This window comes from Prionailurus viverrinus, chromosome A2 (assembly GCF_022837055.1).
Source record: "Prionailurus viverrinus isolate Anna chromosome A2, UM_Priviv_1.0, whole genome shotgun sequence".
Classification (NCBI taxonomy): domain Eukaryota; kingdom Metazoa; phylum Chordata; class Mammalia; order Carnivora; family Felidae; genus Prionailurus; species Prionailurus viverrinus.
Genome location: NC_062562.1, coordinates 7,443,518 through 7,468,491, shown reverse-complemented (window position 1 = coordinate 7,468,491; position 24,974 = coordinate 7,443,518). Strand labels below are relative to the sequence as shown.

At 58.1% G+C, this 24,974-nt stretch overlaps 1 protein-coding gene and 1 long non-coding RNA gene across 10 annotated transcripts in view; one reads left to right on the top strand and one right to left on the bottom strand.

Moving 5' to 3' along the window:
- DOCK6 (dedicator of cytokinesis 6) overlaps window positions 1-24,029 on the top strand; it is a 44,292-nt gene extending 20,263 nt beyond the window's left edge. Inside the window, exons 17-50 of one of the 9 annotated variants that reach the window (XM_047840397.1) lie at window positions 48-186; window positions 274-375; window positions 1,051-1,137; window positions 1,503-1,734; window positions 1,996-2,157; window positions 2,829-2,992; window positions 3,546-3,650; window positions 5,675-5,767; window positions 6,026-6,121; window positions 6,341-6,481; window positions 9,733-9,846; window positions 9,948-10,118; window positions 10,450-10,589; window positions 10,680-10,849; window positions 12,682-12,842; window positions 12,994-13,176; window positions 13,536-13,662; window positions 13,996-14,080; window positions 14,180-14,276; window positions 14,411-14,545; window positions 14,860-15,012; window positions 15,139-15,297; window positions 15,434-15,534; window positions 16,672-16,864; window positions 16,951-17,094; window positions 19,942-20,073; window positions 20,166-20,180; window positions 21,498-21,623; window positions 21,720-21,809; window positions 22,064-22,300; window positions 22,701-22,844; window positions 22,928-23,034; window positions 23,257-23,418; window positions 23,799-24,029. In XM_047840397.1, coding sequence (XP_047696353.1) covers window positions 48-186; window positions 274-375; window positions 1,051-1,137; window positions 1,503-1,734; window positions 1,996-2,157; window positions 2,829-2,992; window positions 3,546-3,650; window positions 5,675-5,767; window positions 6,026-6,121; window positions 6,341-6,481; window positions 9,733-9,846; window positions 9,948-10,118; window positions 10,450-10,589; window positions 10,680-10,849; window positions 12,682-12,842; window positions 12,994-13,176; window positions 13,536-13,662; window positions 13,996-14,080; window positions 14,180-14,276; window positions 14,411-14,545; window positions 14,860-15,012; window positions 15,139-15,297; window positions 15,434-15,534; window positions 16,672-16,864; window positions 16,951-17,094; window positions 19,942-20,073; window positions 20,166-20,180; window positions 21,498-21,623; window positions 21,720-21,809; window positions 22,064-22,300; window positions 22,701-22,844; window positions 22,928-23,034; window positions 23,257-23,418; window positions 23,799-23,841 — 4,510 coding nt within the window. In that variant the 3' untranslated portion in view covers window positions 23,842-24,029. Of the gene's footprint in view, window positions 1-47; window positions 187-273; window positions 376-1,050; window positions 1,138-1,502; window positions 1,735-1,995; window positions 2,158-2,828; window positions 2,993-3,445; window positions 3,651-3,847; window positions 4,450-5,674; window positions 5,829-6,025; window positions 6,122-6,340; window positions 6,482-9,732; window positions 9,847-9,947; window positions 10,119-10,449; window positions 10,590-10,679; window positions 10,850-12,681; window positions 12,843-12,993; window positions 13,177-13,535; window positions 13,663-13,995; window positions 14,081-14,179; window positions 14,277-14,410; window positions 14,546-14,859; window positions 15,013-15,138; window positions 15,298-15,433; window positions 15,535-16,671; window positions 16,865-16,950; window positions 17,095-19,941; window positions 20,074-20,165; window positions 20,959-21,491; window positions 21,635-21,719; window positions 21,810-22,063; window positions 22,301-22,700; window positions 22,845-22,927; window positions 23,035-23,256; window positions 23,419-23,798 lie in introns of those variants that run through there. The other 8 variants (XM_047840415.1, XM_047840406.1, XR_007148124.1 and 5 more) reach the window with 8 other exon arrangements.
- Window positions 23,413-24,805, bottom strand: LOC125155306 (uncharacterized). Its single transcript, XR_007148132.1, has 3 exons — window positions 24,776-24,805; window positions 24,002-24,167; window positions 23,413-23,713 (listed from the first exon to the last, which is right to left on the bottom strand). It is a non-coding gene; the product is annotated as an uncharacterized LOC125155306 (long non-coding RNA).
- Between the last annotated feature and the right edge of the window lie 169 nt (window positions 24,806-24,974).

The following is a 24,974-nucleotide window of genomic DNA, read 5'->3' as shown; positions in this document are numbered from 1 at the left end:
TGGGGAAGGCAAGGGGGCTCCCAGCCCCCAGCAGACCCCCCTGCCAGGTCCCCAGAGTTCTACGAGGAGTTCAAGCTGCGCCTTCCGGCCTGCGTGACCGAGAACCACCACCTGCTGTTCACCTTCTACCACGTCAGCTGCCAGCCCCGGCCGGGCACCGCACTGGAGACCCCCGTGGGCTTTACCGTGAGACCCCCGCCCGCCCTCACCCCCACACCCCCAGCCCGCCTCCCCTCTGGCCGGCCCCATCGCTGACCCCTGGCCTCTCCCCAGTGGATCCCGCTGCTGCAGCACGGCCGCCTGAGGACCGGCCCCTTCTGCCTCCCTGTGTCCGTGGACCAGCTCCCGCCCAGCTACTCCGTGCTCACTCCAGACGTACGTGCCCTGGCAGCCGCCCCCCAGTGCCTTGTCCTCTGATGACACCCCAGGCTCCCGTCTCATGGTCCCCCATCCGTACCCTGCCTTCCTTCCCATCAGTACTCCCGGGATCCTTGTTGTCCTCTGTGACGACCTCCAGGACCCCTCGTCACCCCCCAGTACTGCTTTTGTGTCTCCTGCTCCGTGCGTCCCTCCGTGTCCCCCACTAGCCTTGCCTCGTTACCACCCCCCCACCCTGTGGCCTTTGCACTCACTGTTCCCATTGCCTTTCTGTCCCGGTCCCCCTTTAGCAATCCTGCCTGCCTCCCTGACCACGATCACCCCAGGAGTACCTCCAGGGCCCATCCCCCCCATGAATGCTGTCACCCTCCCACTTATCCTTGAGCTGTCATTAATGCCCCGGGAGCTTCAAGTCCAAGAGCCCATACGCTCTTCCCTGATTCATTCCCTTCAATAATATTCACCCCGGGCCTCCTTTCCTTGTTCCTCCGTTAGTACCCCAGGCTTGCAGCCTACCCAGTGGACCCCCATAGCACTGCCATCTGCACCCCCCTGGGCTGGGCAGGGGACCCAGCTGCTCCCCCAGGGGGGCTCTGCTCTGCCCACAGTGTTGCAATGGGTGATCAGTGCGGGAGGGCTGGCCAGTCCCCACCTGGTGCGTTCCTCCCGCAGGTGGCGCTGCCGGGCATGCGCTGGGTGGACGGCCACAAGGGCGTGTTCAGCGTGGAGCTCACTGCTGTGTCCTCTGTGCACCCCCAGGTAGGGGTGGGGGAACCCAGGAGTCCGGCCCTGGAGTTGAGCAACAGCTCCCGCTGACCGGGGAGGCCTGGCCTCGGGCCACGGACGTGACTTCAGTCAACTAGGCCAGGCTCCCAGGGAAGCTGCTGACTCAGCCATGCCAGTGACCATCCCAGCTGGGGCTTTGGCCCTTGGTCGCTCCCCTTCTCTCCTCCCTCCAGCCGGTACCCCTCTCTTTCCTCGTTTATAGTCCGTTCATTGATCCCCGGCCTTGGTCTTTGGCCCACGGAGCACCCCGCATCCCCGCACCCCCGCAACCCCCTACGGTCTTCCCCGACATGGAGCCCTGGCCCCACCCTGCTCACCCCAGCTCCTCCCACCCCCAGGACCCTCACCTGGACAAGTTCTTCACTCTGGTGCACGTCCTGGAGGAAGGGGCCTTCCCGTTCCGCCTCAAGGACACCGTGCTGAGTGAGGGGACCGTGGAGCAGGAGCTGCGGGCCAGCCTAGCCGCACTGCGCCTCGCCAGCCCCCAGCCACTTGTTGCTTTCTCCCACCACGTGCTGGACAAGCTCGTGCATCTGGTCGTGCGGCCTCCAATCATTGGCGGCCAGATCGGTGAGCCCTCAGACCTCAGTTTCCCCATCTGGAAAAGGGCCCCTCAGTCCCCTGGTCCCGGGCGACTTCCTATAGCTCACCTTCCTTTCTGGCCTCAGTTTTCCTTTCTGAAAAGTGGCTCCCAACCCCCCGGGCCCAGAGCAGGTCCACTGTGACCCTTTGGTGGCCACACAACCCCTTGGAAAGGTGGGAGATAAGAGGTTCCTTGGGGGAGGCAGGAGGCCCAGGGCTCTGGAACTTGACCTGTGCTCTGCCCGGCAGTGAACCTAGGTCGTGGGGCCTTCGAAGCAATGGCCCATGTGGTCAGCCTTGTCCACCGGAGCCTAGAGGCTGCCCAGGATGCCCGTGGTCACTGCCCGCTGCTGGCTGCCTATGTCCACTACGCCTTCCGACTGCCTGGCACCGAGCCCAACTTCCCAAGTGGTAAGTGTTGGTGGGAGGCCCTGGGGGGGCAGGAAATATCAGGGAGGAGAGCGTCCCAGTCAGAGGGAATGGCATGTGCAAAGGCCCAGAGGCTGTGCAGGCCTTGGCAGGTTTGGGCAGCTTGCAAGAGAGGAGTTGTGGTCTCTGTTGCTTGACTGGTGGCTCATTCAGCCGGTCAACAAGCATCTTCAGTAGCTTGCGGCAGAGACTCAGCTAGGCTGCCCAAGTTAGAACTCCCAGCTCCGCCTCCTACAAACCCTGTGACCTCGGGCAAGTGATTTCACCTCTCGGGGTCTGTTTTCCATTTGTTAAACGAGGATCATAAGGGCAACCCCATCATGGGGCTGCTGGTAATATTAAATGGTACGGCGATCCATATAACATGGGTTCAATAAAGTTGGGTTCTTTTCTGTTTGCTAAGTAATTAGCAATAACCACGAACGCCTCTGAGCACTTACTGTGTGCAGGCACTGTTCTCAGTGTGTTTCAGTCTCCCCCAAATCACTATGAGGAGGCAGCCATTATCATACCCATAATCATACCCGTTTACAGGTGAGGATCCCTGGAGGCTCAGAAACAAAGCAACCTCACCAAAGACGGCTGATTGGGAAGGGGCAGGGGTCCGCGGGACATCAGGGGCAGGGGGCTGACCATATTCCCTCCATCCTCAGGGGCCCCTCCAGTGGCGGTGCAGGCTGCCACGCTGGCCCGTGGCCCTGGCCGCCCCGCTAGCCTCTACCTGGCTCGCTCTAAGAGCATCAGCAGCAGCAACCCGGACCTGGCCGTGGCCCCTGGCTCTGTGGACGACGAGGTCTCCCGCATCCTGGCCAGCAAGGTAGGGTGCGGGGACCCCAGGATCTCTAGCCTCAGTGGCCACTGCCGCCAGGTGGGCGGGTGGAGGATCTTAGTTTTGACAGAGGAACAGAGGACAGAAAACGCCAGACAACCAGCATGGACGAAAGCTCGAGTCTGGGCGGCTGCACGGCTGGTCTGTGGCTGTCACAGCTTGGGAGCTGTGACTCAGACTTTGCCCTGGGCTCCATACTCCGAGGCCGACCCGAGGCTGGGCGGCTGGAGGTTGGCCTGCTTGAAAAAAGCAGCGTGTGCTTAGTGGAGCAGGTGCGTATATGCGTGTACCCCATGCGCGTGTATACACGAGTGCGTATACTCACGTACCCCACGCATGTATGGGCACGGGGCACATATATATGTGCGCTCCACGCACGTCTGTGCACAGGGAGCGTATGCGCGTGGACCCCACGCACGGACGTGCACACACCTTTTCCAGGGTTGCGTGTATGATCCAGGGCAGCGTTCACGCTTGGTGTTTCGTGCTGCTCTCCCTACCTTCTGCCCATGGATTCCACCTCCTACCCGTGTATCTCCAGGGTATCGACCGCTCACACTCCTGGGTGAATTCTGCTTATGCTCCAGGAGGCAGCAAGGCTGTGCTGCGACGGGCACCCCCTTACTGCGGGGCCGACCCCAGACAGGTGCCCTCCCTACCCGCCCCTGCACGTGTGTGACCCTCATCTCAGCATGAGCCCCTCCCACCTTCCTGGCTGTGGCCCACTAACCTAGGGGGGCTGCCTGAAGGAGGCGGCAGACCCCTTCTGCCTTTGCTCAGGGGCTGTAGTGTCAGTGTCGTAGGCATCACAGTCGTCTGAACCAGCCTTTTGCTGCCCTACAGACCACAGCCTCAGGCAGAGACAGAAGGGACCGGGCGGTATGCAAATAGCATGCAAAGGGTATGCAAAACCAGCCACTATAACCTCACTGCCTGCACTGCATGGCCTGTACATGTCCTCCTTAATCCACTCTGTTCAGGAGACTCAACTGTCCCCTTGATGTGGCAACCTGAATGATGCCAAAGGGCCAGGACTGACCCTCTGGGCTCTCCCATCCTGTTTCAGGCAGACGGCAGCTCCCTCCACTCTGTCCCTTCCCAGGGATGTGGTGCGGGGAGGGGCTTTGCCTTCAGACAGACCTGGGTCCTCAGCTCTGGGCCCGCCCTGGGCCCGGGGCTCCGAATTTTCAGATGTGGTAAAGACTCTGGGTAAGGTGTCCAGCTCCGCGGTCTCGAGCCTGGGAACGAGTTAGGGCATCACAGGCAGGATCTTCTCGGGCTAGGTCTCGGCCCAGCCTGGCCCCCACGCTGCCAGATAGCCTTGGAGACAGACACCGACCGAACACACACACGAGTCTGTGAGCGCAGGATGTGAAAGCAGGGAAAAGAAACGAACAGAAGCGAGGCCACCAGCCTCCTCCTCTCTGTGGTCTGGGGGGGGGGGGGGGGGGGGGGAGCCTCTCCAGGGAGGTGACATTTTTGCCGGGACCTGAAGGGTGAGACGGAGCCAGTCAGCGAAGGGTGGGTGTTGCGGGTGGAGGAAAAGGCACATGCAAACGCTGGGACCGAGCTCAGAGTCCCTGGCCACGGGCAGCAGGCCGCAGGGGGGGTTTCCCTGCACACTTGGCCCCAGACCTCGTTCCAGCTCCATGCCCATCACCCAGGCAACCTGCACTGAAGGCAGGCGGGGGGCTGCTGGCAGCATGGGACCTTGTAGACAGTCTTCTCCTGAGACTGCTGGAAATCTGGGTTCAAGGGCCCTGCCAGCCCCCTCCCAACATCTTTAACTGGGCCTCCCCCAATGCCCTCAGTTCTCCCGTTGTCCTGTTGTCACCTCCTAGACGGTCTCCAAGGCCCAGGAGGGTGTGCACTCCAGGCAGGAGGGGACACTGAGTCTGGCCTTTGCCAGTGGGTGGCCCATTTAGTGTGTTCTGAGGGGCCGGGGCCCTGCTGGGACTGTGGGAGCTGGGGGTCCCTCGAGTGCCAAGGCCCGTGCAGGTTCCAGGGGTGAGGCCGGCCCCATCTCCGGGCCTCCCGTCTTTGCCAGCGGCCTCATCTCCTGACCAGCACAGGAGGAGGGGGGCATGGGTCCCCATCCCCATTTCACAGATGGGGGCACCGAGGCCGTGCAAGGCTGCAAGCAAGGCTCAAACAGGGCCGGGCCTGGAACCCAGGGCTCTCGGCTGCTCCCGCTGCACCTCACCAGCACCTCCTCTCATCTCTGTCCTGTTCTTTTCCTCTTCTGTCTCCTCTGTCCTCACTTTGACCCCATGTCTATACTCCACTCCACTGTCTACACCCTCTCCTCCACCGTGGTGCGCTTCTCCATCCACCCCGACCTCCCCGAGTCTCTCGGACCGCACCCTCCCTCTTCCCCGTGCCCACCCCGCACCCCATTCCTTCTGCCGCCTTCGCCCACGCTGGGTGTGTGCCCGTGTCCCGTCCACCCTCGCCGACGGGCTCCTGTCCCCATTCTCGCCTCTCCCGTCCACCCTGCCGGGCACCGCCTTCTCTGTCTTCACTATGCTTCTCCTCCCCTCCGTCACCCACCTTTATCGTTGTTACCTCCGCTCTCGCCTCCATGCCGCCTCGGCCCATCCACACGGACTCGCCTGTCCCCCGTCCATACTGCCTACATCCTCACTAACCCCCCCGGCCATCCCATCCTAGGCCATCGACTGCAGCTCTAGCCGAACTTCTTTCTACCTCGAGGGCTCCTCCTTGGCCCCACCGGCCACCCAGCCGAGACCCACTGTGCAGAAGGTAGTGGGAGGGAGGGGGCGGGTGACACAGCGTTGGCCCCAGAGCGCCTTGTCTCCCCCGAAGCCCAGCAGGGTCTAGAAGGCCCAGGGAAAGGGCATGCTGACTCCTTCTGCTCCCTCTCCTCCTGCATGGTCTCTGGCTACACTAACCCCAAGCCATGCAGCTGCACCCCATCCCGGTCACGCCCCCTCCCCCCCACCCTGAGGAGGGAATGGGGCGGGCCCCTCAGCTCCCTGTGACCCTTGCCCCTGCCCCCAGCTGCTTCACGAGGAGCTGGCCCTGCAGTGGGTGGTCAGCGGCAGCGCCGTGCGAGAGACGGTCCTGCAACATGCCTGGTTCTTCTTCCAGCTCATGGTGAGACACCCTCCTTCCCGCCCGAGGGACACCAGGGGAGGCCCTCTCCTCGGGAAGCAGCCCTCTGAGATTGCCCCCAGGACCCCTTAGGGCCACCTCTAGCCCCTCCGCCTTGCTGCAAAAGTACCACTCCCAGCCCCTCGAGCCCTGCCCCCTTCTAGTGAGCCCCGCCCCCAGTCCAGTCCCTCAAGACCCCCTCGGCTCTCGCCCCGCCCCCAGGTGAAAAGCATGGCCCTGCACCTGCTTCTGGGCCAGCGGCTGGACACGCCCCGCAAGCTTCGCTTCCCTGGGCGCTTCCTGGACGACATCGCGGCCCTTGTGGGCTCTGTGGGCCTGGAAGTCATCACCCGGGTATACAAGGTATGAGGAAAAGGGCCTCAGTGGGAGGGGTCTGCGAGAGGCCGCAGAGCGGGCCAGGCGGGGAACCGCGAACCCCCTCTGCCAGATCAGTCTGTTCACTCAGCATCTATTTCTTGAGCACTAACTGTGGGCCCAGCCCTGCGCTGGATGCTAGAGACACAGCAGTGGAACAAAACAGACCCAAATCTATGTGTTCGTGGAGCTGATGTTTCGAGGAGACTTGAGGGAGGGGAAGGAGCACTTTATGCCCTGTCTGGGGGAAGGGCCTTCCAGGCAGTGGAAACGGCGAGTGCAAAGGCCCTGAGGTAGGACCGTGCCTGGGCTGTTAGGGGAGCAGTTAGGAGGTAAGTATGGCTGGAGTAGACTGAGCAAAGGTAAGAATGGGAAGTTGATGAGGGTGGGAAGGCGATAGAACAGATCCATTAGCCCTTACTACAGTGCTGGAATATATAGTAAGTGCTCAATAAATGGACATCGATGTTCTCAGACCTTGATGATTGTCCAGGTCCTGGATCACTAATTCCGGTGTTAGGAGCTTGGCAGGCAATAATAATAATGATAATAGTAGCAATATTGGGCATTTGAGTGCTTACTGTGTATCTTAAACACGTTAGATGGACCATATTAAACTCTCCCAACTACCCCCGTGAAGTCAGTATTATTGTTGCCTCCATTTTGCTGATGGGGAAACTGAGGCAGAGAATGACTGGTCACAAGCCGATACCACATAACTGAGAAGGGGCAGAATGGGGATTTGAACCCAAGCCACCTTCTCCAAAGCCCACGCCCTCACCACCTGGGGAGAGTGAGGCTTCTGATGGCCTAGAGGGCATGTACCCATTAGCTGTGGCCAGGACACATGACTTTTAAGGAGAAATGGGACTTCTGGATTTGATAAGGAACGTTCCAGATTTTTGAAATGCTGGCCCAACCCAAGTCAGCCCTTGTGCAATCTCCCGCGACCTCTGGGCTGGTCTCAAAGTTCTCGACCTTGTTCCACTGGGGCCTCCCCAGGGGCTATCTTCCCAGGGGCTGAACCAGATTGTGAGGAAACGTCCCTCGGAAAGGGCTGCAGAGAACAGCAGCCCCGAGAGGCAGCATCGTCCCAGCTGCCAGGGAGGCATCAGTGATGGGCCCCAGTGGTTTCATTGCTTTATTTGACATTTTCTCGAGCACTGACTGTGTCAGGCTCAGCGCACAACGAAGACCCAGTCTCTGTCCCCACCATGGACTCGGAGCTAAGGCAGGTTTGTGTTTTGTGTTTTGGGGCTGCAGGAAAGTGAGGGCCACCGAGGCTACCTTGTGAAGCCACAGAGTGGCTCATGAGAGCACGAGGGCAGAGCAAGCATCAGCCAGGAGCAGCCTTCTTGCTGTTCCTCACATTTTCCAGGCACGTCCTGCCCCAGGGCCTTTGCACTTACTATGTTCTGGGCTCCGGATGCCTTTCTCCTCTTGGCTTTCTCTTGTCTTTGGGGATTCTCTCGAAACAGCACCCTGTTCAGTTTCCTTCAGAGCACATGGGAGTATCTCCAAGTCTTCTATTTATTGTCTGCCTCCCCCCACCCAAGACTGTGAATTGGACAAGCAGCAGGGACCATGTCTGTCTGGTTCACAGGACTTGGCGCATGGAAGATGCTCCCCGTATGCTTCTTAAAATGATTGCTGAGAGTGTACCAAGTAGGGCAGAGGTTAATGTGCCCAAACATAATCACAAGTGGTTTCGATGTGACCAAAGTTGATTTCTGAGCATAGGTGGGTTGCAGGGGGTTCCACGGGGTGGGCCTGGCTGGCCATTGCAGTTCAACGTCGTACCTGCCCCATGATGTGTGACGAGGGGGTGGGAACAGGAGGACCTGTCCCTTCTGTTTAAGCGACCGTATCACTGCTTCCCAAACCCCTTTGGCCAGGATGTGGTCACATGGTTATCCCCAGCTACACGGGAGGCTGGGAAATGTAGTCTTTACCCAGCTCTGAACTCTGAAGAAAGATTCCAGTACTCTGAGAGGGGAGAGGATTTGAGGGGAGTCAGCAGCCAGTTTCTGCCATCCATATTGTGTTATTGAAATCGAATGAAAGGAAAAATAACAGGGTTCTTTGGAAAAAAAAAATTTTTTTAACATTTATTTATTTTTGAGAGTGAGGGGTGGAGGGGCAGAGAGAGGGGGACAGAGGATCCAAAGCAGGCTTCGCACTGTGAGTGCAGAACCCGACGCAGGGCTCGAACCCATGAGAACCGTGGGATCATGACCTGAGCTGAGATCAAGAGTCTGAGCCACCCAGGCACCCCTCTTTTTTTTTTTTTTTAAGATGACTTTACTATATATATATATATATATATATATATATATATATATATATATCTTTTTTTTTTTAATTTTTTTTAACATTTATTTATTTTTGAGACAGAGAGAGACAGAGCATGAACAGGGGCGGGGCAGAGATAGAGGGAGACACAGAATCCAAAACAGGCTCCAGGCTCTGAGCTGTCAGCACAGAGCCCGACGCGGGGCTCAAACTCATGGACCATGAGATCATGACCTGAGCCGAAGTCCGACGCTTAACTGACTGAGCCACCCAGGCGCCCCTATATATATCTTTTTAAAATGTTTACTCATTTTTGAGAGACAGGGTGTGAGCAGGGGAGGGGCAGAGAGAGAAGGAGACACAGAATCCGAAGCAGGATCCAGGCTCTGAGCTGTCAGCACAGAGCCTGATGCAGGGCTCGAACCCACGAACTGTGAGACCGTGACCTGAGCTGAAGTCAGAAGTTCAACTGACTGAGCCACCCAGGTGCCCCTTTTATATTTTATTTTTTAAAGTTAATTTGCTTACTTTTGAGGGAAAGAGAGAGGGAGTGGCAGAGAGAGAGGGGTAGAGAGAATCCCAGGGAGGCTCTGTGCTGTCAGTGCAGAGCCTGACGTGGGGCTCGAACTCACAAACTGTAAGACCATGACCTGAGCGGAAATCAGGAGTCAGGCGCTTAACCCACTGAGCCACCCGGGTGCCCTGAAAACAGTGCTCTGAACAGAGTCCCGAGGAGTGTAGACACATAACTGTGGGGCCCGGAAGGGACAGTCAGAGGAGGACAACCAGGAGCGCAGAAATGAAGGCACGTCAAGAAGCCCCAAGGCCGTGGGGCAGTGAGGCGGGTCCTGGAGGTCCCTGGTGGCCGTGGTGAGAGCCAGGCCCAGTGTGGAGACTGAGGCCCGATGGGACACGTGGGCGCGGGCTGACAGACCCTGTGCCCCCAGGACGCGGAGCTGGCCGAGCGCCTCAACGCCAGCCTGGCCTTCTTCCTCAGCGATCTGCTGTCCCTGGCGGACCGAGGCTTCGTCTTCAGCCTGGTCCGAGCCCACTACAAGCAGGTAGGGGCGGCCCGGCGGGAACAGCGCACCCGCAGGTGACAGGGCAGGGCGGTGGGCGTGGCGGGCCGAGCAACGTAACGCACCGACCCCCTACCCCGCAGGTGGCCACGCGGCTGCAGTCGGCCCCCAACCCAGCGTTGCTGCTGACCCTGCGCATGGACTTCACCCGCATCCTGTGCAGCCACGAGCACTACGTGACCCTCAACCTCCCCTGCTGCCCCCTGTCGCCTCCGGCCTCGCCCTCGCCCTCCGTATCCTCCACCACCTCCCAGGTGGGCCGGCCTCTCTTCTGGCTCCTCCCCTTGACCTGTGACCTCTCGCCTGAACCCGTCTTCTGTGGGTCCCTCAGTTGTCCGCTTCACAGTGGGCCGCTGCCCGGGGGGCCTGACCCCTTACCTCTGACCCTTCACCTCTGCCCCTCCTTCTTGCCAATTTCTCACGAGGACCGGCTTCTCCTTTCTCACCCCTAAATCCTCGCTCTCAACCAGGGTTCCATTTGCTGTTTCTCAGACCTCTGACTCCAGGCCCTGACACCTCACACGTGGGTAACTCCAGTCGCTGGCCTCTGACCCTTGACCCCTGACCTCCTCCTCCCCTCTGCAGAGCTCCACCTTCTCCAGCCAGGCCCCAGACCCCAAGGTGACCAGCATGTTCGAGCTGAGCGGGCCGTTCCGGCAGCAGCACTTTCTGGCTGGGCTCCTGCTGACGGAGCTGGCGCTGGCCCTGGAACCTGAGGCCGAGGGGTGAGCACAGGCCCCCCTCTGGCCCCCGGGGCTGGTGGAAAGGTCCAGGGGCCACGCCCACCCCATCCTGAGCTCCTCCCTCCCCGACAGGGCATCCCTGCTGCACAAGAAGGCCATCAGTGCCGTCCACAGTCTGCTCTGTGGCCATGACGCTGACCCCCGCTACACCGAGGCTGCCGTGAAGGCCCGTGTGGCCGAGCTGTACCTACCCCTGCTGTCACTCGCACGGGACACGCTGCCACGGCTGCATGATTTTGCTGGTCAGTGGGCCGGGGGCAGGACGGGGTTACCCGATCCAGGGGCTGGATGGATTCCGGCGAGCTCAGGTCAGGGAGGACGGGGGAAGGGGAGGGGGGCGCAGGGTTAGGAATAAAAGCGCGGGTGGTGGGGTCAGGGGAGGAGGTTCAAGTGCTGTCGTGGGGCCCAGGAAAGCCATCGGCCTCTCTGAGCCTGTTAAATGGGGACAGTGGTGGCCTCGGCCACTTCCTAAGGTTATGTGAAACTCTGGGGAGCGCATACTGGGGCAGTCACCCCACCGTAAACGGGAGTCGTTACTCTAATGTGATCTTCTAGGAAGAGAATATGAGGAGAGGAAGGTGGGGAGCATCTGGCGAGGGGGTGCTTGGAGCCCCGTGTTCATTCATTCACTCGTGTTCCACATTCACTGGCACCTGGGGGACAGCGTATAGTTGGAAACACAGACTTAGGACTTCTGGGTTGATCCCCTCTGTCGTTTGGGGGAAATTCTCACTCTTCATCTCTTGAATTTTTTTTTTTTCCTGCCTCCTTTTCTCGCCTCTCTCCTTCTGGGACTCCAATTACACGTACGTTCGACCTCTTGATCACATCACATGTGTCCACTGTGCTCCGTTCTGTTTTCCATTCTGTTTGCAGTTGGGCAACTTTTCTGTTCACCTGTATTCAGGCTCTCTGCTTATCTCTTCTCTGGCTGCGTCCAGTCTTTTGAGTTTTCAGATGTTATCATTTTCGGCTGTAAAATGTCCATTTGATTTTTTTTTCTTTTTTTGTAGATTCCAATTCTCGATTGTAATTTCCCAGCTTGGTAGCCGCGTTTGTCCGTCTTTTCTGCCACTTTATGGTTTAAAGTCCTTGTTTGCTAACTTCAACATTTGGTAGTGTGTGTGCCTGCTTCTGTTGTCTTTTTCTTCCTTGTCCATCATATTTTCTAGCCTCCTCCTTTGTCTTGTAATTCGTTATCGTATCCTGGACATTGTATGTAAAGGAAGCATCGTGACTGAAGCAATGTCCTCTTTTCCCAGTGAGGACCCCTCTCTCCCTCTCTTAGGCAGATGGGATAATCTGGTCAGGAACCGAGCTAGGTTAAGCTGGGCTGGAGTGTTAGTTAAGCTCAGTTAATGTTCTAAGACTCTCTGGGGCGAGACCAGTTCTGTATTTGTCGGCAGCTCCTGTCTCTCTGATGAAACTTTTTTTGAGGGGAGATATGAGGGGTACTCTTTGAAGATCATAGAGTTTGGAGCCAGACTATTTAGCTGAAGATCCTAATTTACCTTGCTGCGTGACCCCAGGCACGTGACATAATCGCTCTGTGCCTCAGTTTCCTCATCCATAAAGTGGGGGTGATAAGAGTATTTGTGTTGCAGGGTTGTTTTGAAGATTAAGAGTTAATATTTTCAAAGTGCCTACGGTAGCATCTGGCACATCGGAGACTCTATGTAAGTGCCAGTTGATGCTGTGGTAATAGCCGTGGCATTTATTATTGTTAATTATTATTATTATTACCGCCGTTGTTGCCATCATCATCCTCCTCCTTGTAGTCAACGTTTACTAGGCCTGAGGGCCAGGCCGCATTCTAAGTGTTGAGCATGTAGGAGCAGCCAAAGCAGATGGAGTTCAGGCCTTTGTGGATCCTACGAACAGTTGCGTGAGAAACGTGTCTAACGACAAGCATAAAAAGTGAGCTCTGAGAATAGATGACGGGGGACCTCAGCCTGGTCTGGGGGAGTGGCATCAGGGAAGGCTTCCCTGAGGAGGTGAACTTTGGGCGAGAATATGAGACAGAGACAGTACTTACCAAGGGTTCTTTCTTCTGTCCTCCTGCCCCTCCCCGCAGAGGGCCCAGGTCAACGGTCAAGACTGGCCTCGATGCTCGACTCAGACACAGAAGGGGAAGGGGACATCGGAGGCACCATCAACCCCTCCGTGGCCATGGCCATCGCTGGTGGCCCCCTAGCCCCTGGCTCCCGGGCTAGCATCTCCCAGGGCCCAGTGGCAGTGAGTATGGCACTGGTCCCCAGAGACACCCTCCAACCTGGTAATAGAAGTTATGTAATGATATACTGACAGGCTAGTTCTCATCTTAATTTGGAGGAAATGAAAATCAACTCCGCCCCTTCTGAACACCTTCTCCCTTATTTGGCCCCAGGCTTCTCGCTCAGGCTGCCCCCTCTCTGCTGAGTCCAGCCGGACCTTACTGGTGTGTGTGCTGTGGGTCCTGAAGAATGCTGAGCCAGCCCTCCTGCAGCGCTGGGCTGCTGACCTTGCCCTCCCTCAGCTGGGTCGTCTCTTGGACTTGCTGTACCTTTGCCTTGCTGCCTTTGAGTACAAGGTGTGGGGGTGGGAGTGGGCCGGGGGGTGGGGGACGGGCTGTATGAGGCAGGCTGAGTGTGTGTACAGGTCCCTGGGGTGCTGCGGGCGAGAGGGAAGGGGTGGACTGTCTTCATGCACAGCTTCCTGCAGGTTTGAGGGTAAAGGGGTGGACTGTTTCTGTGCTGAGCCAAAGAGAAAAGGGAGAATTGCCTTTGTGAATAGACTCTGGAAGGTGCCAAGACCTTTCAGTAAAGGGGAGAACTGTGTCTCCAAGCACAGGATCCTGGAGGTCAGAAAGGATGAATGAGTGGGACCAAGTAGCCCAGGTCCCACAGAAAAGGGCAGAATCAACCTTGAACCCGTTCTCTGTCCTCACAGGGGAAAAAGGCCTTTGAGCGCATCAACAGTCTCACGTTCAAGAAGTCACTGGACATGAAGGCTCGTCTGGAGGAAGCCATCTTGGGCACTATTGGAGCACGACAGGAGATGGTCCGGCGGAGTCGTGGTGAGGGGGAAATGTGTCCTGTGCACGTCCCCACCAGCTGCTCCCAGCCTTTGTCTGAGGGACCCCAGGAGGGGGGCATCCCTACTTCCATGTCTGGCTCATTTTTCCCAGAAAAAAGCGTGTGCATCATCCCTGTGCACACGGGTGTCTGTGTTCCCTGTCTGTTCTCACATGTCCTTCATGTTTAACTATGTGTTCCCTTCTCATGCTTACGTGTCACCCAGTGTCCTCACGGGTTATCCCACACGTGTATCTTAATGCCTGAGCGCGTCTCCTCACGGTCACGTCTTTGTGTTTTCGCACATCCGTGAACATGCGCCTTGCGTGTCTCAGAGAGGAGTCCCTTTGGGAACCAGGAGAACGTCCGCTGGCGGAAGAGCATCACACACTGGAGACAGACCTCAGACCGTGTGGACAAGTGGGTGTGGGCAGGAAGTAGTTTGCTGGGGTCAGACCGGCTTCCAGAAAAACCGGTGTCCCTGGACCTCAGCCCCCAACCCCCTCCCGTCCCCTCCAGGACCAAGGATGAAATGGAACACGAGGCCTTGGTGGACGGGAACCTGGCGACCGAGGCAAGCCTGGTGGTTCTGGACACACTGGAGATCATCGTGCAGGTAGGGCTTGAGCCAGCGTCTCCCTGACCTCCAACCCCATCACCGTGCCTCGTGATCTCTGGCCATACAATCCCTCTCTTTCCCTGACCCCGTAAGCCGCTCAGTCCCTAACAGCTGGATTTCTGACCCCCTAGACGGTCATGCTGTCAGAGGCCCGGGAGAGCGTCTTAGGCGCAGTGCTTAAAGTTGTGCTCTACAGTCTGGGCAGTGCCCAGAGTGCCCTCTTCTTGCAGCATGGCCTGGCCACACAGCGAGCCCTGGTGTCCAAGGTAAGCCCCATTCGACGGTCACGGTTATCAGAGTAATAGTCACCGCCCGTTGAGCACCTGCCATGTGCTCAGCAACCCCATGGGACAGACCCTCCTTAGCCATGGTTTGCAGAGGAGGGAACTGAGGATCAGAGTGGCAGAGTCATTCACCCAGAGTCACACAGCAAGGGCATCCCCCCAGGTCTGATTCCAAAGCCCACTGTGCTTGGCCAAAGCGGGCAGAACACAGATGCCCCTGCCACCACCCCCATCCGGGACCTTCCGTGCCAGAATGGGGAGGGGCCGACTAGTATCTGTCTCGCCCTGGGGGACAGTTCCCAGAGCTGCTGTTCGAGGAGGACACAGAGCTGTGTGCCGATCTCTGCTTGAGGCTCCTGCGACACTGCGGCAGCCGCATCAGCACCATCCGCACGCACGCCAGCGCCTCACTCTACCTCCTCATGCGCCAGAATTTCGAGATCGGCAACGTAAGTAGGAGGTGTCAGTGCAGCAGATGGAGGGCAGGAGGGGGGACGGGTGGCGCGGGCAGGTCAATAAGGCCCTGGGGATCAGAGTCCGAGGCCTCACAGCTCTTCCTCCCGGTCTCCTCTCAGAACTTTGCCCGCGTGAAGATGCAAGTGACCATGTCGCTCTCGTCCCTGGTGGGGACGACACAGAGCTTCAGTGAAGAGCACCTGAGACGGTCACTGAAGACCATCCTCACCTATGCGGAGGAGGACGTGGGGCTGCGGGACAGCACCTTCGCGGAGCAGGTGACCCCGCCCCCGCCACGCCCCCCCACGCCCCCGCCACGCCCTCCTCAGCCTGTGCTTCGCCCTGCCTGCTTGCCCGGCACGCTTGGTGGCTTCTCCACGCCCTCACTGGCCCCTGGCCATTCCCCGGCTCCAGGTCCAGGACCTGATGTTCAACCTGCACATGATCCTGACGGACACGGTGAAGATGAAGGAGCATCAGGAGGACCCGGAGATGCTCATCGATCTCATGTACAGGTGAGGCGGGCCAGGCGGGACCTGCGGCCGTTCTCCCGCACAGACAGGTGATGGGGGAGTAGATGGTGACAGCGACAGGTGAGCAGACAGGTAAGGGGAGGCCAGGTAAGTGAACGGGGAAAAGGGCGCCAGGTGAACACACACTGGACGGCGACAGATGAGAATAAGGACAAGTGAAGGGGACAGGTGGGAGGGACAGGTGAGGTACCAACCGGTGACAATGGGTCAGGAAAGAAGTGATTTGGAGGAGAGGTGAGGGGTTTGGTTAGAAATTGGGGAGTGGGTGGGGCGCCCGGGGGGCTCAGTCGGTTAAGCGTCTGACTTCGGCTCAGGTCATGATCTCATGGTTCGTGGGTTCTAGCCCCACATCGGGCTCTGTGCTGACAGCTTGGAGCCTGGAGTCTGCTTTGGATTCTGTGTCTCCCTCTCTTTCTGCTCCTCCTCCAGCTTGTGCTCTCTGTTTCTCTCTCTCTCCAAAATAAATAAATAAACATTTAAAAAAATTAAAAAAAAAAAAAAAAGAATCTCTTGGGGCGCCCGGGGGGCTCAGTCGGTTAAGCGTCTGACTTCGGCTCAGGTCATGATCTCATGGTTCGTGGGTTCAAGCCCCGCGTCGGGCTCTGTGCTGACGGCTCAGAGCCTGGAGCCTGCTTCAGATCCCGTGTCTCCCTCTCTCTCTGCCCCTCCCCCGCTGGCACTATGTCTCTCTCTGTCTCTCAAAAATGAATAAATGTTAAACATTTTTGAACCAAATAAAAAGAAATTGGGGAGTAGGAGACGGGAAACAGGTGATGGAGATGGAAGGCAGGGTGCAGACGGGATGGACGGGCCTGGAGGACAGTGACATGGTTCTCGAGCAAGGGGAATGGGGGAGCAGGGCGTGGCTTAAGATTAAGCAGGTGAGGCCATTGGCTGGTCAGTGGGAGACAAGTGGAAGGACACATGAGAAAAGAGATGAGCAGATCAATAGGTGAGGAGGCCCCACGTAAATGGGGGTCTGGCCGAGGAGCCTGGCTGGTGAGAGGCGCAGATGGCTGGGGTAACAAGCAAAAGGGGTGGACAAGTGAGGGATAGGCAGTGGGGACAGGGTGAGTGCCCCACCTCCTCACCCCCGCCTGCCCCCCCCACGCATGCCAGGATTGCCCGCGGCTACCAGGGCTCCCCCGACCTGCGGCTCACGTGGTTGCAGAACATGGCAGGGAAACATGCAGAGCTGGGCAACCACGCGGAGGCCGCCCAGTGCATGGTGCACGCGGCCGCCCTGGTGGCCGAGTACCTCGCCCTGCTGGAGGACAGCCGCTACCTGCCCGTGGGCTGCGTCTCCTTCCAGGTGAGCTGCCCGGCTGACAGGTTGGCAGTGGGGGGCGGTGGCACCCCTGGGGTGGGGCCGGGGCCTAACGCTGCCTCCCACCACAGAACATCTCATCCAACGTGCTAGAGGAATCGGCCATCTCCGACGACATCCTGTCGCCTGACGAGGAGGGCTTCTGTTCCGGGAAGCACTTCACGGAGCTGGGGCTGGTGGGACTGCTGGAGCAGGCGGCAGCCTACTTCACCATGGTGAGGCCTGCGGCCGGCTGCGGGACCTGGGGCTCGGGCCAGGGTGGCACCATCAGATCCGCTGAAGGGCCCAGCGCCTGCTCCCGGAGACTCACGGCGGAGCTGCTGCCTGGTCCCTTTCTGGGCAGGGGATTTGCAGAGGACAACCGGGACCTTCACCAGCTCACGTTACCTGCCACTCTCCCTGTAAAACCCTTGACACGAGGCCTGGACGTAGTAAGCCTTCGATACATTCAGCCGCTATTAAATTTTTTTTTTATTATAGAAAATTTCAAGCACGCCTAAAAGGAAAAAACTGGACCATCGCCCCCATACCCAGCACTCAAATCCAACAACCACCAGCATTTACTCTCTTGTTTCATCTTCTCTTTGCCTTTGTCTCTAGTGTTTTTGTTTTGTTTTTTTGGTTTTGATGGAGTATTTTGGGGTGTTTTTTTTTTGTTTTTTGGTTTTTTTTTTTAATGTTTATTTTTGAGAGAGAGAGAGATCGCAAACAAGGGAGGGGCAGAGAAAGAGAGAGAGAGAGAGAGAGGGAGACACGGAGACACTGAATCCAAAGCGGGCTCCAGGCTCCGAGCCATCAGCACAGAACCCGATGCAGGGCTCGAACTCACAGACTGCGAGATCATGACCTGAGCCGAAGTCAGACGCTTAACCAACTGAGCCACCCAGGCGCCCCAAGATCTGAATTTTCACAAATTGCTTGATGAAACCCACACAACTACTCAGCTAGTTTTTGTTTGTTTGTTTTCTTGTTTTTAAACCTTAGTGTAGTCCAAGGACCAGCAGCATGGGTATCACCTGGGGGCTTGTTATAAATGCAGAGTCCTGGGTCCCCCAAACCCTCTGAACCCTACATTCTCACAAGATCTCAGAGATTCTGTGTCTGTTGGAGTTGGAGAAGTTCCAGCTTTAAACAAACCCTCCCCATCACACCATCACACACACAAGTACCTCCCTGTGCAGACTCATTGATGAAACCCTGGTATACAACTCAAGTTGTGCATGACCAAATTAATGGGAATTCTTTTTTTTTTTTTCAAAAAAAAAATTTTTTTTTAATTAAAAAAAATTTTTTTTAACGTTTATTTATTTTTGAGACAGAGAGAGACAGAGCATGAACAGGGGAGGGGCAGAGAGAGAGGGAGACAGAGAATCCGAAACGGGCTCCAGGCTCTGAGCTGTCAGCACAGAGCCCGACGCGGGGCTCGAACTCACGGACCGTGAGATTGTGACCTGAGCCAAAGTCGGACGCTTAACCGACTGAGCCATCCAGGTGTCCCTCAAAAAAATTTTTAACGTTTATTTTTGAAAGAGAGAGACAGAGTGTGAGTGGGGGAGGGGCAGAGAGAGAGAGACAGAATTCAAAGCAGGCTCCAGGCTCTGAGCTGTCAGCACGGAGCCTGATGCAGGGCTCAAACTCACAAACCATGAGATCATGACCTGAGCCAGTCAGACGCTTAACCAACTGAGCCACCCAGGTGCCCCATTAACAGGAATTCTGTAATACCAGTCCATGCTTGGATGTTCCTGATGATCTCACGACAATTTTTTTTTTTTTTTGCACTTGGTTTGTTCGAATCACGATCCATTTATAAGATCCACGATGGCTGTGACTGACAAGTCTCTTAAGGCTCTTTGAATCAAAGAAAGAAAACAAAAAAAAAACCGGCATCAGTTCCCCAATTTTTACAGTGAGGGTTTTTAATGTTTTCTTTGATAGGTTGAGGCTCAGGCATTGTATTTCCCACTGTTGTAAAAAGATTTTCTCCCAGCTTGCTTGCTTGCATGAAAGCAATTGTTTCTTTTTCCTGCATTTCATTTGTTGGAGACGTGGGCTTTGTTTCAAGGAATTTTCTTTCTTTTAAATTTTTTTTTATTTTTTTTAATGTTTATTTATTATTGAGAGAGGGACAGACAGACAGAGTGTGAATTTGGGAGGGGCAGAGACAGAGGGAGACACAGAGTCCGAAACAGGCTCCAGGCTCCAAGTTGTCAACATAGAGTCCAACGCGGGGCTCGAACTCACGAACCGTGAGATCATGACCTGAGCTGAGGTCGGATGCTTAACCGACTGAACCACCCACGCACCCCTGTTCCAAGGGGTTTTCTGGCCTGAACAAGGCTGGCTGTGTCCCCATGGTGTTGCTTTACTTGTTCCTCTGTCCCCACGTTTCTGGGAACTGGTGATGAGGTCTGGACTCCCACTCAGATTCGGAGTCAGGTTTTTCCGGTGAGATTTATTTTCTGGGCTGCCAGACCCCTAGTGGGGTTTTCACTATTGCCATTTTGTTAAAGGCTCAAACAACAGCCTCAGGGGAATAAACCAGACGGTACACGCAGACCTCTCACAGTTGGCCAGGAAACTTCCCAGGGTTTCTGCTAGCTTCATGGTGGCACCGGCTGTGGGTGAGGGGCCCTTCGGGAGCGGTGGTGACCACATGCCAAGAGGCAGCTGGGGGGGGAGGTCTTGGGTACTAGGCCAGAAGGGCTGGTGTTCAGGTCCTGGCCCTGGGGAGTTGTGTCTCTGAGTTTTCGTTTTCTCTCTGCGAAATTTAAAAAAAAAAAAAAAAGGCTCCTCCCCCCAGTGAAGGAACATGGGTAAAGTGCAGATGTATACAGCACCTGGTCTATCGTAAGCATGGTAGAGAGCACGGAGGGGTCTATGGGGGCCAAGTGGAAAGACTGGTGTCCCATCTGGGGTGGGGTGGTCAGGGTGGCCTCCCTGGAGGAGGTGATAAAAGACGGAGGCCTGGAGGACGGGTAGTAGCACAGCAGGGGGGCTTTTCCAGGCTGGAGAGAAAACTAGGGAGGGTGCTGGGAATCCTGATGTGCCCCACCCCCTAGGGCGGGCTCTATGAGGCAGTGAACGAGGTCTACAAGACCCTCATCCCCATCCTGGAAGCCCACCGAGACTACAAGAAGCTGGCTGCCGTGCACGGCAAACTGCAGGAGGCCTTCACCAAGATCATGCACCAGGTGGGTGGGGATGCCCTCCCAGACCCTGCCCTTGGCCCCAGCTCCCACCCCCACCACGGCTCAGCTGACTCTGACCCTTCTCTCTCCGACAGAGCTCTGGCTGGGAGGTGAGTCGGCCCAGTGGCCACCTGCCTCTGGGGCCCCCATGATGGCTGGTCAGCAGTGGTCAGGGACCACCAGGGGGTGCTGGAGGAACATGGCCGCCTGGCCGCAGGGGCTGGTGCTCAGTAGGTGATGACGCACCCTCCACTTCTTCCCCCCTTCCCCCCATCCCCCCTTTCCGTCCCTCAGGTCCCCCTCCCTGCCCTAGATCCCGAGGGCAGCCTGTGACTCACCCAGCTGGGACCTCTCCAGAGACACCCCTCCCTCGGGCAGGGCCAGCTTGGTCACTGCCTGTAAGGGGGGGTGCTCTGACTCCCTCCTTGTCTGTCTCTGTATTTCTCTTTGTCTCTGTCTCTTGGTCCCTTTCCCTGTCTCTTTCTCTCTCCCTGTCTTGCTCAACACTCTCTGTCAGTCTCTTCGAATCTGTCTGTCTCTGTCTCCCCAGCTTCCCCCAGGATCTCTGCTCCCCATTGCCATTTAGTGCTCCCCCTCTCCCGCCTCTCCCCCACTTGGGTCTATTTTTAGGCATCTCTTAGTTTGGGGAGAATTTTCTGGCCAAAGAAGGCAGGAACCCAGAGCCAAGATGGGAGGGCTGGGTGGGGGCCGGGTGGGACAGGCAAGTCCCAGATCTCTGGTCTCCGCCCAAAGAATGGCACTCACGGGGCAGCATAGACTGGGACCCTGGAGCTTGGGGGCTCTTACCTCTGACCTCTCCCATGACAATGTCTCTCCCTTCCCTACCAATACCCTTGTGCCCGCCCCACCCTGCCCGGATCGGCCTTGGTGAGTGAACACAGAGCTACGCCCTTTCTTTCTGGTAGAGGGTAGTATTTCTGGTAGAGGGTGGTGGGGATTGGGGGGGGTGACCTGGAACAAGGGAGCCAGGGCTTCTGTCCCAGAGGGCTATGCATCCCCTCAGCCACTCAAGCATTTATCAAGCACCTGCTGTATACCCAGCGCTGTAGGCATTGAGGACACAGCTGTACTCAACAGAGCCCTAGCAACAGAGCCCTAATCCTAATTTCATATTGAGATCCAGACTCTGAAGAAGTGCTTGGGCGAGGATAATCGGGAACCAGGGGCTTGTGTTAAATGAGAACAAAGATTTGGGGGAGGCAGGAGATAAAGGTCGGGGACAAAGAGGGTGTGAGCTGCTGGCAGTCATCAGGGGCCATACTCCAATATTCTCAGGGTCCCCCCAACTGTGCCTGTGACTTCCTGTTCATGGGCTCCCCCTGCCCATGCCCACCTCTTCTGCATGTGGGGCAAGGGGACCTCCAGAGGGGCCTCCTGGGCCACAGCTCCCATTCTTCCAGACGCAGCGTGTGTTCGGGACGTATTTCCGTGTGGGCTTCTATGGTGCCCGCTTCGGCGACCTGGACGAGCAGGAGTTTGTGTATAAAGAGCCGTCCATCACGAAGCTGGCTGAGATTTCACACCGGCTGGAGGCACGTCCCAGCGGTAGGGGGTAGACGGGCATTGGGCTGCCCTGGGCGGAGTGGGGGCTGCTCCTCTGTGGCCCCAAGTCAGCCCCGTGTCCCCAGGAGTTCTACACGGAGAGGTTTGGGGAGGACGTGGTCGAGATTGTCAAAGATTCGAACCCCGTGGACAAGACCAAGCTTGACCCACAGAAGGTGAGGACTCCTGACCATCCCAGGGTCTCCCATATCCAGGGAGGCAAACTTCAGAGCGTATCTCCCTTGGGGACCCCAAATCCTTTTCCTTGGGAGAGCCTCAAACCTCGAGACGTGAGATGTGGGACCCCCCAGATTTCAACCTCCCAGACCCAAGGAGGTCCAAATCCCCTTTCTCCAGGGATGGGGTCCTGCAGGGAGGATGTGTGTGTACTGGGGCTGTGGGAGCCTCATTCCTGAGCCCTGCATCCCAGGCTTACATCCAGATCACTTACGTGGAACCGCACTTCGACACCTACGAGCTCAAGGACCGGGTGACTTACTTCGACCGCAACTACGGGCTGCGCACCTTCCTGTTCTGCACGCCCTTCACGCCTGACGGGCGCGCGCATGGGGACCTGCCAGAGCAGCACAAGCGCAAGACTCTGCTCAGCACAGACCACGCCTTCCCCTACATCAAGACCCGGATCCGCGTGTGCCACCGTGAGGAGGTGGGCGGGGCCCCAGGGAGGGCAGGTGCGGCGACCCAAGGTCAAGGGAGGCCCAGTACCCCCAGACCCAGGTCGGGGAGGTGAGAGGACCCTAAACTCCTATGCCTGGACACCAGTCAGACTCCAGCCTCTGCTTCCAGACCCAGCCAGCCTGAGACTGGCCCACCACCCACCCCAAGTCCTCAGAGCCAGACACAGGCAGCTGAGACCAGACCCCCCCCCCCCGCCCGCCCCCACCCTGCCAGATCCAGGCCGGCAGAAGTCCCCCCCACACACTGTTCATTTCACAGCCTCTGGGAACCCCTCTCCACCCCCAGCAGGGGTCCAGGCTGCCCGGGCCGTCTCGGGTCAGGACCTCTTCAGGCCCCAGCCAGTGCCTGCCATTCCCCTCCCCCCACAGACAGTGCTGACACCCGTGGAGGTGGCCATCGAAGACATGCAGAAGAAGACACGGGAGCTGGCCTTCGCCACCGAGCAGGACCCGCCCGACGCCAAGATGCTACAGATGGTGCTTCAGGGCTCTGTGGGGCCCACTGTGAACCAGGTACAGCCAGTGGGGCCTGCAGGCTGCCCGAAGCACCCCAGGGGCCGTGCAGACACCCTCATGAGCCCCTCTGCCCCCTGCAGGGGCCCCTGGAGGTGGCCCAGGTGTTCTTGGCGGAGATCCCGGAAGACCCCAAACTCTTCAGGCATCATAACAAGCTGCGGCTCTGTTTCAAGGACTTCTGCAAGAAGTACGCCTGCCCCCCGCGCCCCCCACCACCCCCATCACCGCTCTGCTTTCCTGACCCCATACAGCCTCTCTGTATCCCTGATGCCCATTATGGAGCTCCCGCCTCTCTAAGTGCCCTCCGCCTATCAGACTCCCACTGTAGCTCCTGGCCCCACCCCCAGACTGCCCCCCACCTCCAGGCTTGCTTTCTCCCGGGCATCATCTCCTGCCATCTCTCTCTCAGGTGTGAGGACGCCCTGCGGAAGAACAAGGCCCTGATAGGGCCAGACCAGAAGGAGTACCACCGAGAGCTGGAGCGGAACTACTGTCGCCTGCGGGAGGCTCTGCAGCCCCTGCTCACCCAGCGCCTGCCCCAGCTGCTGGCGCCTCCCACGGCAGGCCTCAGGTGCCCGGCCCCCGCCCCCGACCACAGAGAGAGGGCAGAGGCAGGCACAGATGGGCGCTGTCATACAGGCGCGTGTCAACCCACGCGCGCGTCAGTGTGCACGCTCACAGCTTTGCACAAACGTGCAACTCTGTGGACATGCATGCATGCCGGGCGGGCTCTGGGCAGCCACTTCACATCCTGGCTGGGGCATCTCCCAGACGTGGGACTTCGCCTTTCTGAGCCTCCATTTCCATGTCTGTAAAATGGGCACAATTCGTATCTTCGGTGGTAGATTCCAAGAGAGAATCTGTGACTTTAGAGAAGGACGGGAGAGGCTGATGAGCACTCGGGAGTTGGGAGCCCTCTGGCCACGTTAACCCACCTCATTCTTCCCCCAGGAACTCCTTGAACAGAGCAAGTTTCCGGAAGGCCGACCTCTGAGCCTGCAAGGCCTGAAGCCAGGCCCAGAAGAACCAGCACCCTGGCCTCCACCGCCTGTGCCTTTCCCCCACTGCACACTGGGCTGTGGGGTGATCGATTTGCACACGGGGCTGGGCCCTCTGTTCCTCTGTTCCCATCTGTGTGCACTGATGCTTCTTACCTTTTCTAATTTAAAATGGTTTTCATAAGCAGCCTGTTTGATGTGGATCCTGGGAGCTGGGTCATGTCCGCACACCCTGATCTTTGACAGACTCTGAGAACTCACGGGGTGCCTGGAGCACAGCAGTGACAAACAGGCAAATTCCTGCCCTTGTGGAGCTGTCATTCTAGTAGAGGAGTCGACACACAAATAACAATGTCACGTGCCCATGGGGAATAATAGTAACGTTAGTGAAACCCTTGCAGAGTACTCAGCCCAGCCCTAAAGGGCGCCGAGATAGATACTGCCCCATTTATGGGCCCTTTTGCCTGAGGGGCCTCCTTCAGGCCCCTACCTCCTGGTTAGTGAATCTTCTCAATGCCATTTTCCAGTAGGAAGCACTTTTAACCCCGTTTTACAGCTGGGGAAACTGAGGCACCAAGCAGTTAAAGGCTGCTTAGCCTGCCGTTAAAGGCTGCCAAGCCAGGTCTGGCTTAGCCGGAGGCTGTGCAGCCTCGCACTGACCCAGCCCCACTCCCCACCGCGCGGCCGTCACGCCACCCTGTACCAGGCCTGTGCTGGGCCGCTTCCAGCCTTGGGCCGGCTGGGGGAGGGGTGACCTCCCGCCGCCACCGCCGCCGCCCGCGCCCTCCCGGAGCTGGGCCCCGGCCAGCCCCGCCCCGCCCCCGCCCCCCGCGGCGCCCAGCTGCAGCGGTGGGGAGGACCCTGTCCTGGGGACTCCGGGAGGAGGGGCGAGAGGACGACACCGGTTCGCTCGGGCGCGCACCCACACACCTGCAGTCCAGGTGCAATCGCGTTCTCCCGGCATCCCCTGTCTCCCCCTTCCCCCCACGGCCGTCCAGGCTGCCGGCGACTGGGGGCGGGGCCGGCCCGGAGGGGGCAGGGCGGGGGCGGAGCCACCGCCGAGGGCCGGGCGGCCGGGCGGTGGCGCGCGGAGGACGCACGGGCGGCGGGACGCTGGGACGGCGGCGGC